Source organism: Pseudonaja textilis, chromosome 1, assembly GCF_049901715.1.
Source record: "Pseudonaja textilis isolate UNSWEBS1 chromosome 1, rPseTex1.2, whole genome shotgun sequence".
NCBI classification, from domain to species: Eukaryota; Metazoa; Chordata; class Lepidosauria; order Squamata; family Elapidae; genus Pseudonaja; species Pseudonaja textilis.
In genome coordinates this window covers 146992989-147009477 of record NC_141990.1, presented here as the reverse complement: position 1 = coordinate 147009477, position 16489 = coordinate 146992989, and the positions used below count along the sequence as shown (strand labels likewise).

At 38.9% G+C, this 16489-nt stretch overlaps 1 protein-coding gene across 1 annotated transcript in view; it reads right to left on the bottom strand.

Moving 5' to 3' along the window:
* The window catches only part of SNAP25 (synaptosome associated protein 25), a 65588-nt gene that overhangs the window by 18026 nt on the left and 31073 nt on the right, over positions 1–16489 (bottom strand). The window contains exons 2-3 of the mRNA XM_026710380.2: positions 9265–9390; positions 5872–5913 (exon numbers count right to left, since the gene is read on the bottom strand). Of these exons, the coding sequence (XP_026566165.1) occupies positions 5872–5913; positions 9265–9336 (114 nt within the window). The 5' untranslated portion in view covers positions 9337–9390. The remainder of the gene's footprint in view (positions 1–5871; positions 5914–9264; positions 9391–16489) is intronic.

Below are 16489 nucleotides of genomic sequence, written 5' to 3'. Positions count from 1 at the left end.
GTGTGTGTGTGTGTGTGTGTAAAATCTTTTTTAAACAATTACAGTCAAAAGATACAGTTAAAACCAATAAAGTTAAAACCGTGTTATTGTAATGTAGGTACTGATGAATCAGTACAAAATGCTTGCATCTACCTCTGTTCATCTTTTGACTGTATTGTTTAAATTATTAAAAGGGACTAACTGTTTTAAAAATCTTCTTTGTATATTATTTAGGTAATATGGGTAAATATTTAGCTAAAACATGAAAACTATCCATTATGGAATTAGGATAGGATTTTGGCTAGGATAAGTGTAGATAGATGAATCGGAATGAAAGGACAGGAAACACACACCTACGTAAGGGTGAAAATCTCATCTAAACTAATTTCTAGTTTTTTCTCCCATAAGATCATAATGAATAATCAAAACATTTGAAAAGCTTTTGCAAGGATAGATGATAGATGGGGGTGAGCAGGTAAATGAGTCTTAAAATTATGAGGAAAGGGATTTATCTACTTTCCTGAGCCTGGGGTGCAGGGGTGGTATTCTACTGGTTCGGCCCGGTTCAGCCGAACCAGTAGTCCTGTGGAATCATCTACGAGCCAACCAGTTCACTCCGACGATCAGCTGCTGGGCCTCCCCGCCCACCCCAGTTCTATTCTGACTTTTATTTCCTGGTTTTCAAGCTCAGCTGTTTCGTGTGGCACAGCGGATTGCTGCGCATCAGCTGTTTAACACACAGGGAGAGTGCAGGATTGCCGGAGAAGGTCAATAGCAAACCCTCTGTGTGTGCGCAAAGTGCACCCACCAAGCCACGCCCACAGAACCTATGGTAAAAAAAAGTTGAATCCCACCACTACTGGGGTGCTGAATGTTTTAAGGCAGGGGTCCCCAACCCACAAGCCATGGCTCACTACCAGGCCTTGAGCCGTTCTGAACCGAGCCACAGAAGTGGCTGGTGAGCACATGTGCCTGTGCTCATCCCCACTTATGCAAACAGCAAGTGAGCGTGTGCGCTCTATTTGTGCAAGGCCCCCCATTTGTGTGCAACAGTCCTCTCCCCCCTCTCCCAGCTGGTCTGCAAAGCCAGAAAGGCCAGGGAACTCTCTGATAAGGACCCCATTTCTTAGCTGTATTGTTAACTGGCCAAGTATCTCGGCTGCTGTGCATATTTATTTTGGATTTTGGTTTCTATTGATTTAAAAATGTCTTTGGTGCTTTTTATTGTAATGTATTTTTATTGTAAGCTGCCCAGAGTCATTAACTGAGATGGGCAACTATAGAAATTGGGTAAATAAATAAACACAAATAAACATGTTTGTATTTTTTTTTCCTTTGTCCTAAGCTTATTTTTCAGGAAATTTGTATAAAAGGGCATATTTCACTGTAGTTAGTAGTTTCTTAGAACAATTGCAGGAGAGTAGCTGCAGGGACTACAAAATTAAAATGAATAAAAAACAAGTGCCATTTGTCACATTTTCTATTTAAGCAGCAACTAAAAGAAAGTATTACATATCCCATGTTGCACTCTTCTGAATAACCAAAACTCTCAGAAACAAATAGAACACTTGATCAGTCCTGCAAAATATCAGTCCTTCAAGAGTTTCTTCAATATCCCACTGTGAAAACCGTTTATTGTAATTACAGACAAGTCACAAAAAATGAAATTCTTCTCCTCTTTATTGTGATTTTTTTAAAAAATGGGAACCCCATCTATGTCTCTGAATCTCCAGATTACCAACAAAATGTCAGAGAAATCTTTCTCTAATTCTGATGTTTCTTTTTCTTCCCTGAGTCAACCTATTTTAGTTAGGAGTCCATGTGTAATTGAATGTGTCATCACACTAATGTACATAGTGTACATGGCACATAGTGTAATGTACAGACGTTAAGGCTGAAGAAACATAAAATCAACGAAGTAAAATTTGACTGTAAAATCTGAATCTTAGTTCTTGAATGTTTCACAGAGAAAATACAAATTCCAAATTTTCTAGTTGGTGAAAATGTATAGAAAAGGTAAGTTTTTCTTTCAGAACACAAAATTCTCCCATTAGATTATGGGAGTGGGGACTCACCCAGAAAATAATTTTTTTAAAATATATTTTTCATAAATTATCTATATTTTTAATAAGTTAATACCCCTGTGGTTTTGTTTCTCTAAATTTTAAGACCAGAACATTACATGGTCAAAAGAAGAGCTAAGCACATTTTTTTTCTCCTTCTTATCTCCATCGGTAATACAAGGATAATATGTATTTCCAGTGTGAATGAATGGGTTACAAAAGGGTAACATACATACATATACATACATACATACATACATACATACATACATACATATATACATACATACATATTCTGAGGTTCTCACGGGTATTTGTATGTGGATCTTTGGTTATTCGGGTTTTCTCCCGCGTAAAATTGGAAGTGTCTAGGCGATGTTTTGATGAAGTCTCATTCATCATCTTCAAGCTTGTGTCTTCGGCTTTGTGCTTCTCAGAGTAAATGTGAATCATTGCAGTTGATGAATACTCTGAGAAGCACAAAGCCGAAGACACAAGCCTAAAGATGATGAATGAGACTTCATCGAAACGTCGCCTAGACACTTCCAATTTTACGCGGGAGAAAACCCGAATAACCAAAGATAGATAGATAGATCTATCTATCTATCTATCTATCCATCCATCTATCTATCTATCAACTTTTGAATCATTTTTACAGTATTCTAATTATTTTCTGTGTGTGTGTGTGTGTTTGCACAGTTCATTACTGCAAATGAATGGTGTTATTATTAAACCAGGAAAAAAACACTGCTGCTCAACTCTCCTGCAGGATAACCTTCATTCACGGAAAATTTTCATTTCGTGTGCTTATAAAAGGATTTCACCCCAATCTACTAACAAAACTGCTTTGGAATTACTGGTCAACTGATGAGTTTTATTGCCTCAGTCTGGTCTCCAGGCAACTTGAACTCCAAGTAAATAGATGCTGTTCATTTTCTCTGTTCTATTACTATAGTTTATAGTTTTCTAAGACTTTTCTAAGACAGTTAATTAAGTAAACTGCTTGGATGCCAGATCCCAATGATAATGCTGGAATTTTGCATAGCTTTGCCACCATTCTCAAAGTATTTTTTTTTTGCAAAATGATTTTGTTTGTTTGTTTATTTTCTATCCCACCTTTATTATTTTTACAAATAACTCAAGGTGGAGAACTTACCTAAAACGCCTTCCTTTTCCTATTTTCTCAACAACAACAACCCTGTGTCATGAGTAGGGCTGGCTCAAGTCACCCCGCCAGCTTTCATGGCCAAGATGGGACTAGAATTCACAGACTCCCCCATTCTAGCCTGGTGCTTCAACCACTAGACCAAACTGTCTCATGTGGAGAGCTAGCATGTAAAAATTATGTAGAAATTATGTATAAACCTTGCCCTCGGAAGTTGTGGGAGTGCCATCACTTGAGACTTTCAAGAAGAGATTGGACTGCCATTTGTCAGAAATGGAGTAGGATCTCCTGCTTGGGCGGGGATTGGACTAGATGACCTATAAGGTCCCTTCCAACTCTTAATTATGCATGTCATCTGTGTTGTGCTATGTAACAGAGCATTTCCAAACAAGTCAGAGAAAGAGCAGGCTTGCCCATTGGCCTCAGTCATACCAATGTCACATGCAACATACCCTATTCATGGTAAGTACATGATGCTGGTCAGCTTGGGCAGGTTTTGGATGCTTTGCACAAGTGCAACTCAAGACCATTGTATCCCAAGTGTCTCCACACTATGGTATGCAAAGTACAGGTAGTCCTTGACTTACAACAGTTCATTGAGTGACTGTTCGAAGTTACAACGGTACCGAAAAAGCGACTCAGGACCATTTTTCATACTTACAACCTTTGTAGCATCCCCACGATCATGAAATCAAAGTTCAGATGCTTGGCAACTGGGTTCAACCCTAACCCAAGGCCATGTGGATCCCCTTTTGCAATCTTTTGACAAGCCAAATCAATGGGGAAGGCAGATTCACTGAACCACCATGTTACCAACTTATCAACTGCAATGATTCACTTAAGAATGGTGGCAAGAAAGGTCATAAAATGGGGCAAAATTCCCTGAACAAATATTTGACTTAACAACAGAAATTTTGGGCTCAATTGTGGTCATAAGTCAAGGACTACCTGTATGATTTGTAGAGAAAAACAAGATCTAATTATATTTCCATTGTCTCTCCCCCATCCATTTCCTACCTTCATTTTTTTTCCCTTCCGATATTTTTTTAAATTCATTTTGGGTATTTTGCATAAGACTGATGGCCATCAAAGGGAACAGTAGGATGGATGTGTATACATAAATGCTGTTTTCAAGGTGATCTGGTTTTAATCATGCATCAAATGAACCACTGAAATTAGTGAGGCTTAAAGTAGCTAACTTAAATCCCATTGGTTTAAATCAGCGGTAGTCAACCTGGTCCCTACCACCCACTAGTGGGCGTTCCAGCTTTCATGGTGGGCGGTAGGGGTTTTGTCCTCTACTTTATAAATCAGCATTACTGTGGAACTGGTGGGTGGTTAGAAAATTTTGCTACTAACAGAGATACAAAAGTGGGCGGTAGGTATAAAAAGGTTGACTACCCCTGGTTTAAATCATTCTACTTTAATTGTGACTAGGTCCAATCCAATATCTTTTACAGCTCCCTCTTCAAATTCTGGGGGGTTTATTTGTTCTAATCTCAGAATACTTCTAACAGAGTTAAATGGGACTGGTGAAGGCCACTCTCATTGGCCAAGCAAACACTGGTCCTTCTGAGCGCTCCCTGTTCTCTCGTTTTCCCTCTGGTTTTACAGGATGTGCAAGAGTATTGAAAATGTGTGTGTGTGTGTGTGTGTGTGTGTTTTATATATATATATATATATATATATATATATATATATATATATATATATATATATATATATAATTATAATTTATATATATATATATATATATATATATATATATATATATATATATATATATTCAGCTTTGTTGGGTATTTTCCCGTCATTGTAGTTGTGCTTTTAAAGTTGTAGCAACGTTTCAGCAGAATCTCATCTACCATCATCAGGCTTCTGTATTGTATTCATCTGTATTTTGTTCGAACACAATACAGAAGCCTGATGATGGCAGATGAGATTCTGCCGAAATGTTGCTACAACTTTAAAAGCACAACTACAGTGACGTGGGAAAATACCCGAACAAAGCTGAATACTATGTGTGTGTGTGTGTGTGTGTGTGTGTGTGTGTGTGTTTTCTGAGATTTTCGCAGGTATTTGTATGTGGATCTTTGGTTATTCAGGTTTTCTCCCACGTAAAATTGGAAGTATCTAGGCAACGTTTCGATGAAGTCTCATTCATCATCTTCAGGCTTGTGTCTTCAGCTTTGTGCTTCTCGGAGTAATGTGAGCTTGCAGCTGTTTCTTCCTTTTACCTGCTAGTGGGGTGTGACTTGATTGGGTGGGGATGGGGTGGGTGGGGAGGATTGGGGGTGGTGGTGGGTGGGGATATATATATATATATATATATATATATATATATATATATATCTCCAATCTTTTGGATATGACAATATCCAATATATATATATATATTGTCATATCCAAAAGATTTACATGGGATGCTCCTTATCAAAATCAGTCATGGTTTCACAGGGAGGCACATACATATAAAAACACCTAGCTTTATGTTAGCAGTGTGTGTATATACTCACCTAAAGAAAACATTTTAAAATAACCATTTTCTTTGTGTTTGAAAAAATCGTTATGTAAATCTAACATGGATATGCTTTGTCATGTACTGAGAAGCCTCAGCTCCGGTTAGCCAGGAGGAAGAGTCAAGGTAAATCATAACAGTCTTACCTCTTCGACAAGCTGCAGCATACGACGGGTGCTTTCGAGGGACTAATGTAGAAAGGAAACAAAAGAATGTTAAGACTTTCAAAATGTTTTCAATTATATGTTGGTAAGACCAAGCATATTGGTCAAATACTCCATCCTGCACAGACCATTAATAATTTGTACCTATCTGGAGTCAGAAACATTTGCCATTGATAATAAATTCTGCTTTTTCGGGGATAGGATCTATGTTTTGGAACAAAGACCATCCATGTTATCATTTAGGAAGAATCTAGAAATTTATTTAGTGCTCATGTTTTAATTTTAGGAATTTTTCTTTTTTAAATCCTTTTATTATGCTTTTACGATCGTTTTTATTAGAAGCCCTTAGAACCACTAAGGTTGAGGGCAGACAATACATTTCTTAAATACATAAAAATAAGAAGATAAAATCAATAGTATTATGTTTATCTCCTGTTTGTAGAGAAGATCCAATTTATTATGTTTAAATTATATCTCCCCTGCAAGGAGGTTAGGATTTATTCTCAGAGCAACCACGTAATATAGAGTAATCTAAGAATAATTGATCTAAGATTGCATAAACTATGATTGCTTCACATATGGCTGAATGTCAAAAATCATTCTTGGACAAAGGTTAAGTATGAAAGGCAGAAAGAAACTCAAATCACATTTCTTCAATTTTGGGGAAAACACTGCATTACAACCTTGTTTATTTATTTAAGAATCTATATCTCATCTTATTGATGGTGGATGGAGTTTATTTTGTTTATACCTGCTGCTACCCACAGATTCTCAGTAGCTAAAAATAAACATATGACAATCGATAGTAAAACATACAATAGAAGAACTATCAAGTGGTTAGCAGCACTGAGGGTTTGTCGGAAACACATGATTAATCCACCATAGCTATTTTATACAACTAATGTAGGAAACCCTTTTGCATTACTACTCTTTTGCATTTTAGTATTTAATGATTATGGGCCTCACAGTTTAAGAATTGATATGATAGTATAGCTAGGCCATGTGTAACAGACAGATTGGATGCCAAATTACTATTTTAATCTAGATTTTATCTGTTATTTATTATTTTATTCTAGAATTTTGAACTGGATATTCCTTGAGTGTTTTTATTTGATCTGGTCTCTGGTCTTTGACTGAAATAAACTTGATTTGATTTTATTTGAATAGAAGAACAGCATAACATTCATAAGAAAGTTAACATGGTAAAATAAAGTTATACAATAATAGCAATGGTGACATTCCATTCTCCAGATGCTCTCCGCACAATTCACTTTTTAAAATATACAGAAAACCAATTGCGGAAGGCAATCTGATTTCTAGTAGAAAGCTATTCAATTTTCTCACTTGAAATAATATTGTAGATGTTTACAGATAAATCAATAGTTAGCAGAAGCATAAGGAGAACTTTGCTGCATCATATCAAAGGTCTCTTTAGTCTTTAATTTAATTTACCCTGTTAGTTACCTAGAGGAAGTTGATAAATATTAGTTTTCTGCATATAAATGTCTGATCTTTAGTAATACCTCCTATAAACATAATAGAACTTTTATTCTATTTGTCACTGCACAAAAGGCTATGTATGAATAATACCAAGGCATTCTTTTATCTTCAGTGAAAGCTTTGTGATTCAGTTATGGAATATAGATATGCCTTTCTCTTGGGCAGTATTCCTGCTAGAATTATTTTGCTATAATGAGCTTTTCCTTGTAGGTCAAAGTGTTATCCACCACTCCAACTATTCTAGTGTTCTCCTTATTATTTGTACTGAGACAGATTAAGGAAAACAAGTGGAAGATTCCCCCAGGTTTGCTTCCTTCTCTTTCCTCCAAATATCCCCAGCTGAAGAACTTCCACCCACCACATTCCTTAATTGGAATAGAGTTCGATGAATAGAAAAGAAGGTACAAAAGAAATGTTAGATTTGTTGGCGTAGCCATCTGTCAAAAGCTGTCCCAGGCTTTGCCCAAACTCCCAATAACAACAGCAATAGCACTTCTGTATCACTTCACAGTGCTTTCCAGCCCCCTCTAAGCAGCTTACAGAGTCAGCCTATTGGCCACAACAATCTGGGTCCTCATTTTACCAACCTCGGAAGGATGGAAGGCTGAGTCAACCTTGAACCAGGTGAGATTCAAACTGCTGGCAGTCGGCAGAATTATCCTGCAATACTGCCTTCTAACTGCTGTGCCAGCTCTATCCCTAAAGAGATCACAGGAATAAAGAGGGAATCAGCTCTACCCATCAGGTTTTGGATCCCAAGGTATTGATCAGATGCCAAATCTGAAAGGGTTGCCTAAAAAAAGCCTGTGGTTGGCTCTTTCAGCTTCACCTGCCTCCTCTCCCAGCCTAAGGATCAGTACAGAATTAGAAACTGAAGGCCCTTAACTACCCATTATGGGTAGTCAGGAGAAGATATTATTTCACATTCCACCCTTCAACCCTCAAAGCCCTATCAGTTGTTTCTTGGGCTACTTTCAAACAAGGTTAGCACTTTTTGGAAAAAAAAGAATTAAAATCATGTTTAAATTAACCCAGGCAATTGACGATAAGTAGGAGAGGCCTGTTATTTGTTGGTTGGGCTTATGCTTCTGTCAAAAGGAGAGGCCATCTTGGAGAAATAGGAAATGGGGAAGAGGTTGGATCTCTTTCCCCACTGCCCCATAGGACACTGTCCAAGGACTGCAGGGGCAAGAAAAAATGCCTAAAACGGCCAATAGTTAGTAAGCTGATCCCACCCCCTTAGCCACCCCCTGACTGAAACACCAACCTAAGCTAGTTGGTGAAGCTGTCAGACTGCACAAGAATAAAACCGCTGCACATTTTTGCCCGCTTGACGGGGGAAATGCTACTTTAGAGCTAAAAAGCCAAGGATGATCTAAGGCTGCCTAAAGTAAGAATGGCAGCAGGAGGAGGGCGACCTGGCAGAAAAACCAGGTGATCCAAGCATGTTCATTATTTCATCAGGTGCAACTGGGGAAATCCCCTTCATTGCCTTTTGGGAAGAGATTAGCTTTAATAAGGACGTTTCAAGTTGTCTATGGAGATTCTCAGTCATCCAAGTCACGGTTGTCCCAAAGGTGCTTTTACAAGAGGCAACTGGACTTTCTGTTTTTTCTTTGAAGACATTTCTCTTCTCATCCAAGAAGCCTTCTTCGGCTTCTTGGACGAGAAGCAAAAATGTCTTCAAAGGAAAACCAGAAAGTCCAGTTGCCTCTTGTAAAAGCACCTTTGGGAAGTTTCAGGTTCTAACCCCTAGTCCAGTTCAAAGGCAACACAGGAAAGGAAAGTAAACAAAACAGTATCCCCAACTTCCTGTCTTCCAGAGGGGCTCAGTTCCTTGTATTGCACTTATTTTTCTGTCCTTCTTTTCCTTACCTCATCAGTCATCTGATCAGCCCGCTGCTGCATTTCTTCTAGCTCATTGCGCATATCAGCATCTTCTGCCATTGTGGCTGTGAGTGTATGGCTCTCGCTTTGGGATCAATCGGTTCCTTTGCAAGCCTAGAGTGAAGAAGGTTTTTTTTAAATATATATATAAGCATCATCATCATCATCATCATCATCATCATCATCATCATCATCATCATTATTTTGTGCCTTTCAGTCAGTGAGGACTCCTAGGTGCTGTTTAGACAAGCCCCTGAGGTTTTCGTGGCAAGGTTTTCTTTGGAAGTGGTTGGCCATTGCCTTCTTCCTAGGACTGAGGGAGAATGACTATGTCAGGGCTCCGGCATCCACCCCTCATTCAAATCATGAGTCTCTAGCCACATCTCTCAGAGTTTTTTTAAAAAAAAAATTAGGAGTGAACATGCCGCCGGTACCTGCGTGCAGCTGACTCTGAGATACATCATTCATTTCACCCTTGATCCTGGTTTTCCCCCACCCCCTGGATGTATATTCTCCAATGGGATATTTCCATAGCCGAGAGTCCTCAATCATGCTCTCCAGTAATAATCTTGCGCGCCAGAAGCTTCGGCCGCCTAGCAATTATCTATGAAAGCATTTAAGGAATGCACTATTTCCCCCACTCCCTTTCTGCTGGCAACTCTAAAAGACCAGAGAAATATTTTGGGGTTGACAGACTGGCCCAAGATCACCCAGCTAACTTTGTGCCCAAGATGGGATTAGAACTCATGGTTTCCCAGTTTCTAGCCTGGTGCCTTAACCACTAGAGGTGGTCCTTGGTTTACGAGCACAGTTGATTCCAAAATTTCTGTTGTTTAGTGGCACATTTGTTAAGTGAGTTTTGCCTCATTCTACCAACTTTTTTTGGCCACAATTGTTAAGTGAATCACTGCAGTTGATAAGTTTGTAAGACAGTTGTTAGGTTAACCTTCCCCACTGACTTTGCTTGTCCAAAGGTTGCAAAAGGGGATTACGTGACCTTGGGAAAAAAGCAACAGTCACAAGTATGAACCAATGGCCAAGCATCTTAATTTTGAATCACATGATCATGGGTCGACAAAGGTCGTAAGTGTGAAAAATGGTTATAAATCACTTTTTCAGTACCGTTGTAACTTTGAATGGTCATTAAATGAACTATGGTAATTCGAAGATTACTTGTATACCAAACTGGCTCTCTTAATAAAAGGAATACCCTACAATAAATTATGAAGACCAAAGCTTTGATGAATATACATAATGCAGTATTAGAGAGGAATAAATACTGAACTGAAGTTATACACATTGCAAACTAGATATCTACGTATTACAACAAGTACTTGAAAAAACATCGTCAGATTAGTGATCTCACCAAACAAATTGTTTCTGATTACTTGTGCGTCAATACCTGGGTTTTTCAAAACTACCCTTATGGCTTTCCTCACAAAGCCATTTAAATGAGGCAGGCAATGTTTGTAAGTGAGAAAGCTCTCATCAATTGTTCCCAAGGTGATATTGTGCTATTCCTGGGCCATTAGTCATTCTCCTGAATAGGAACCCAAATGTATGTTTGGTGCGATCACGAAGCAGAACTAATTCATTTCTCTCTCATAAAAACACTGATCAAGTTTCATAAAGCAATAAGCCCAGGGAAAGAACCAATACTAGGCAAAAGTATCTGCACTGGTTTTGTCCCGAATCTCCCACATGACTAAGGAACTGAAATAAATGCTGAAATTCTGTTCCTGGTAAGGAACTGAAAAATCACAGTCCCTCACCTATTCTAATTCTCCAGGTTCCAAATTCTGAGTGGAGATTAATCTCACAGTGAGATTGCACGGGGCAAGTTTTATTCTGTAAGAAAAGCCACATGTTGGAGAATGTGCTTCCAAATCAAAACTGGTTGCAAGAAAACAAAACTTTAGATTGTTCCAAGTATTCAAAATCTGATTTACTCTGAGAAGAAATCAGCCATCACTCCAAACTACACATTATCCTGCCTGCAAAGTCTCCCTCTCGCCTTTTTCTATTTCTTAAAAGCAATGGCAAGAGCAACAAAAAAACCCCTCTGTGTCTTTTTGTAACTGTTGTCAAGGGAGAAGTTGTAATCCTGGATACTGTGGATTCTAGAAAGGGCTTCCTCTTAGATTTCTCAGAACCCATTATGCAACTAAATGCTTTTAACTGCAACCTTGATATTTCCCAGACAATGGATGTTTTTATGATGCATGCGCACACATTGGAAAAAAAATTCTCTCTTCCACCATAGGATGTTAGGTAATCAACACCACAAAGTAGCATGTAAGCGTTTGAATCTTCCATAAATCTTCTGCAGGCAAGTTGACTGCTTGATTATGTGCTATCAAGTTATTTTCAATTTCCAGAGACCCTTTCAATTGATTTTCTCCATGATGATCTGCCTCCAACCTGGTCTTCCAACTGGGCATCCATCACATCCAACTGCTGCTGGTTGACCTCTTCTTCTCTTCCTTCCCATCTTTCCCGACATTAGAGCCTTCTGCAGAGAGTTGGGTCCTCGCAGAATGTGTCCAGAGTAGAATACTTTGAAGTCGACAAGATAGAACAAGACACAGAAGACAAGAACACGAGGGGTCCCCAAATGTCTGAAGGACCTGCATGAAAAATACTTTTCTCATACCAGAGGGGAAGCATCCTTATCTGTGGCAAGCAGAGGTGGCATTTGCCAGTTCTCCGAACTACTCAAAATTTCCACCACCAGTTCTCTAGAACTGGTCAGAACCTGCTGAATACCACCTCTGGTAGTGATGCCTTTGAAATTTAGAGTTGGAGAAGACTCTTACCAGAGATCATCAAATAAATCAAAACAGATTCTCATCCCAGGCTCAGAAGATCAGGTTCAATTTTGGACCCATTACGTAAAAACCTAACTTTGTTGGGAAATCTCTAATACTGGGAAAAATGGAAGGAAAAAATGATATCTAACAGCAAGATGGATGGAGTTGGTTACAGTAAAAATAGATGCATCATTAGAAAACCTGAAGGACAAACTTTGGCCAGGTTCCTCCTGGAGAAAGTCTATCATGTAGTTGCTAAGTGTCAACACCAACTGGATGACACTTCAACATTATTATCCTCTCACGGGAAGAGTAGGAAATGATTGAAGTTTATGGGGACAAGAGAACTACCACAAAGGTGACCTCATTTCTTGAATTGTAATGTGAAATATTACTGAAGCAGAAGAAAAATGGCTATTGGCATATAACAGATTATAATAACATTTTTTCTGTGCTGCTTGAAGGACTAGTCGAAAGGTCACTGGCTATCTGGAGGTGCCCTTTAGACAGGACCAACTGTTCATTAGGTATAAACATGCTTGATTTTTTAAAATCAGAAATAATAAAAGTAAAAATTATTGCCATGCCTTTGAATAAATATGTACGTCTTTTCATGCTCTTCCATAAAAAAGAGACAAGAAACATACAGGCTTTGAACATCAAATCTATTCATAACCTACAGTTAGTGCAATTAATTAATTTAATGTGAATAGTAAAATTTAGTATGTACTCTAAAATTTAGGGACTATGGTGATAACCCAGTAAATCTGTGATGATCCAGGGTGAGATACAAAACACACACAGTCACAGAAAACAGATGAAGCCTCTTTTATTCCTTCACTTTGCTTCCAAGCTCCAAATATTCTTGACGGAAGACAAAAAAACTCCCACACAAACAGTTACACAAAGAAGGAAAAAAACAACACAAACCGGGCAAGATAAGGGCTGGAGGATGTCCACAAATAACACACACTGGGAAGGACGCCAAACTCAGAGAGGAACCATAAACTAGAAATATTTCTATGCTTTGTTTCCAGCGCTCACCTGTACTCATGTCCGTTCTCTTATTCAATTGTCACAGCTGCAGCCCATGAAGAGGATTAAGACCCTCTCCTCCCCCTTATCCTCTCCTCCCTACGTGCCCTAGGATGGAGAGAGGATGGGCCTGGGTTCTCCTCTGACTGCTCAGCCGGCCTCTGCCCTTCCCCAGCCTCCTCCACAACCTCCGGAACCACATTTCCATTCCCTGTTGGCTGTTCCTCCTCTCCCTCAGAGTCAGTCTCCACCAGGGACATGACAAAATCTCATAATTAATCAGCAAAACTGACTTTATTATTATAAAACAAAACTTCTGTGATTTAGTATTCCCTAGTTCTCTGGACAAAAATGAAGAAAACATTAATGTTTCCCCTTCCAGTTGTATCTGCCTCTAGGGGGCAGGACATCTCTGTTTCTAAGCTGAGGGAGCCAGCATTGTCCAAAAATGCTTTTGTGGACATGCAAGCCATACACTGAGGTGCACGGAACACTGTTGTATTCCCACAAAGTGGTACCTATTTTTCAACTCACATTTGCATACTTTTGAACTCTGGGTGGGCAGGAGCTGGGATATGTAACTGGAGCTCATCCCATCTTGCAGCATTTGGGTGTCGAACCTGAGCTGTCAGTTTTCCAGCTGACAAGTGCTGAGCTATCATGCTCCATATAATATGAATACTGTTATTTTTATGGAGGGAGGTTCTACTAGAGCAAAAGCGCCAAGGGCCCATGCAAGTCATACTGAAGCCCTGTCTATATATTACCATCGTGATTGGAAAATAAAGAAAAAGAAATACACAGAGTAACCCATTCAATTTCATTTTTCCAGTAACAGTTTATACCGTAATTAGGAGGAAGGGAAGTAGACAGGCATGATGTAATTTAAATATGTAAAATTTACACAACACACACACACACACACACACACACAAAATGTCAGTGTTGTGGTTAGCCGGCAGCAGGTACGGATGGCTGAGGAGAGCGAGGACTCAGATGAGGGGCCAGGACCATTAGGGAGTGAACTGCTGCCTTCAGAGATTGTGGGGGCTGGCAGCAGCGATGAGGAGGTTCCTGAGGAGCCTGTGCCAAGTGCGCATGCACACAGGAATGCTCGGAGGAAAGAGCAACTACAACAGCACAGGTGACTCAGGAGTAAGGCTGCAAGGTAATGGCCCCTCCTTCAAGAAAATAAAAGCCAGCTGTGAACGAATGTACTTTGCAGAAGGCAAAGACATTTTGAAACTCCAGCCTCATGGACATTCTAGTACCCTGAGTTTGTATTTGAAGATTCTTGTATTGCAAATTATTTCTTGTCTGTTATCTTTTGGCAAGTCTTGCACAGCTTGGCAAGTCTTGTGCTTATCACAGCTAATTATTTTGCAAAAGCATTACAAGTTTCTGTTCTATTTGGATTGTGTTTGATTTGTTGGAAAAGGGCATGCGTCAGAACAGCCAGGCAGTCGAAGCTGGTGGAATAAACTCTTCTGAAAGCTTTGGGCCTCCACAGTAAGTGAAATTTCACCCCAAGCATTATTTTCAGCTCTCACTAATGTTTGGTTTCCCTCGCTGACAAGTCATTTCTGCAGGAGACAGGACTCCCCTTGTGAAACATGTATCTATGCTAATTAAAAATGAACAAGCGGCAACGGCAAGGATTGTTGACGTCCAATAATTGCCGCCCCACAAACATGGGGTGGGAGGGAGCAAGCTGGGATTAGCAATCAATTCAATTGAAGTCTCTGATTCATTTATGTAACTAGTTCATGATGGTTTCTCTCCCTCACATAAAAAAAAAAATCTGTTATTTGCCGAGGAGGATACTTCTGACTACATAGATTTTAAAAGAATAGAGAGGATTGTTTCATTATCTGGATCATTTGATGTGTGAAAGGTTCTAATTCCATTTCATATAAAACTATAATATGAGCTTCAAAGCAAATACACTTCAGACTCCATGTACTCAAAATTGGAAAGTGTTACTGTGGGGAGAAAATGGGTTATTAAATGTTTGCTATGTAGTTTATGCTGAAGCTCAAATATTCACAAGTGGTTCACAATAAAAAAACATCTTTTCCAGGATAATAAAGTAGAGGTATTTATCAGCAAAAATCTGAAAAATTGTTGCACAAAAGTTTATTGAGGGGTGCTAGCCATTGTTTTGATCTGCAATCCAAGAACGATAAAGAGTTATGGTTCACAATTTATTTTTAACCTGGTTTGAGTGTTGAGGAACTATCATAAAGAAACACAACATTACAGTGCATTATTGAGTCTGCAAGTTTACTTTTAGGGTATGTCAAAAGTCTCTCTTTAAGGTTGCAAATATATCACTAGTAAGTGAATTTAAGTAAGAATGGTTCCCATACCTACAACATATTACACTGTTGGAAGAAATGTCCATCTGGGTTCAGTTCCAAGTGGGGGAAAAGACACTGGAATCATGAAAGTTGCTTGGAAAGAAGGTTTACTGATGAACAGGATCACCTGCCTTGGAGATCTTGGGCGAAGAAAAAGGGAAGAGGTGCTAAGAGTCTCTGGGTTTTATATCTTCTCTGGCTTTGAATTTCCTGGGGCACAGGAAGACTGATTGGTTGCTGTCAGAGGTCATAACTAGCTTTGTAGGTTGTCTGTGTGCTAAGTTTGGCTGAATCTTGCTGGATAATTCAATGAAGGGCAATTAAAGGGCTCTGCCTGAAGGAGGTAGATCTTTGTTATGTAGAATAGATGGGCCCAGGCCTTAATGGCCCATTAACAAAGGTGGGTGGAGCGGGCTGGGTTTCTGCCTCTCTTTTAGGGGAAATATTCTGCCCTTTTAATCTTTCCTAGAATATTTCATTTTTCTAGAAAAGGGGTGGGTGCTAACTTCCTACAACACAGAATGGTAAATATAACTACAGAGTTCTGGCTTTTAGGGAGAGGGGAGAGCTAAATGCTTGCAAATATTGTACATTAGGAAATGTATAAAAAGGCGGGGTCAAAAATTAATAGTTGTAAATACTATTACTTCATTTTTTTCTACTTTTTGCATACTTTTGTTAAATTTGCTTTGGCTATTTCTTGTTTCCTCTTATCAATAAACACACATATTTTTACACACACACACACAATGCAATGGAGATCTTAATATTAAGTAATTAGTTCAAGACTGAAACCATTATCACCTAAATAATACTTCGATGTGAATTGCAGTAGTTCTCTTTTATATTATATGCAACTCTGGGTGAAATCTCAATTGATCTTGTGCTTGTAGTATTGGCATCCTAAATTGCAATTAATACTGATAATTCTGCATCCACAGCAAAAGAAGTTGAACAGGGCAATCATTCTCGTTGTATAGACTACTTCATTTTACGCATTATATTTGA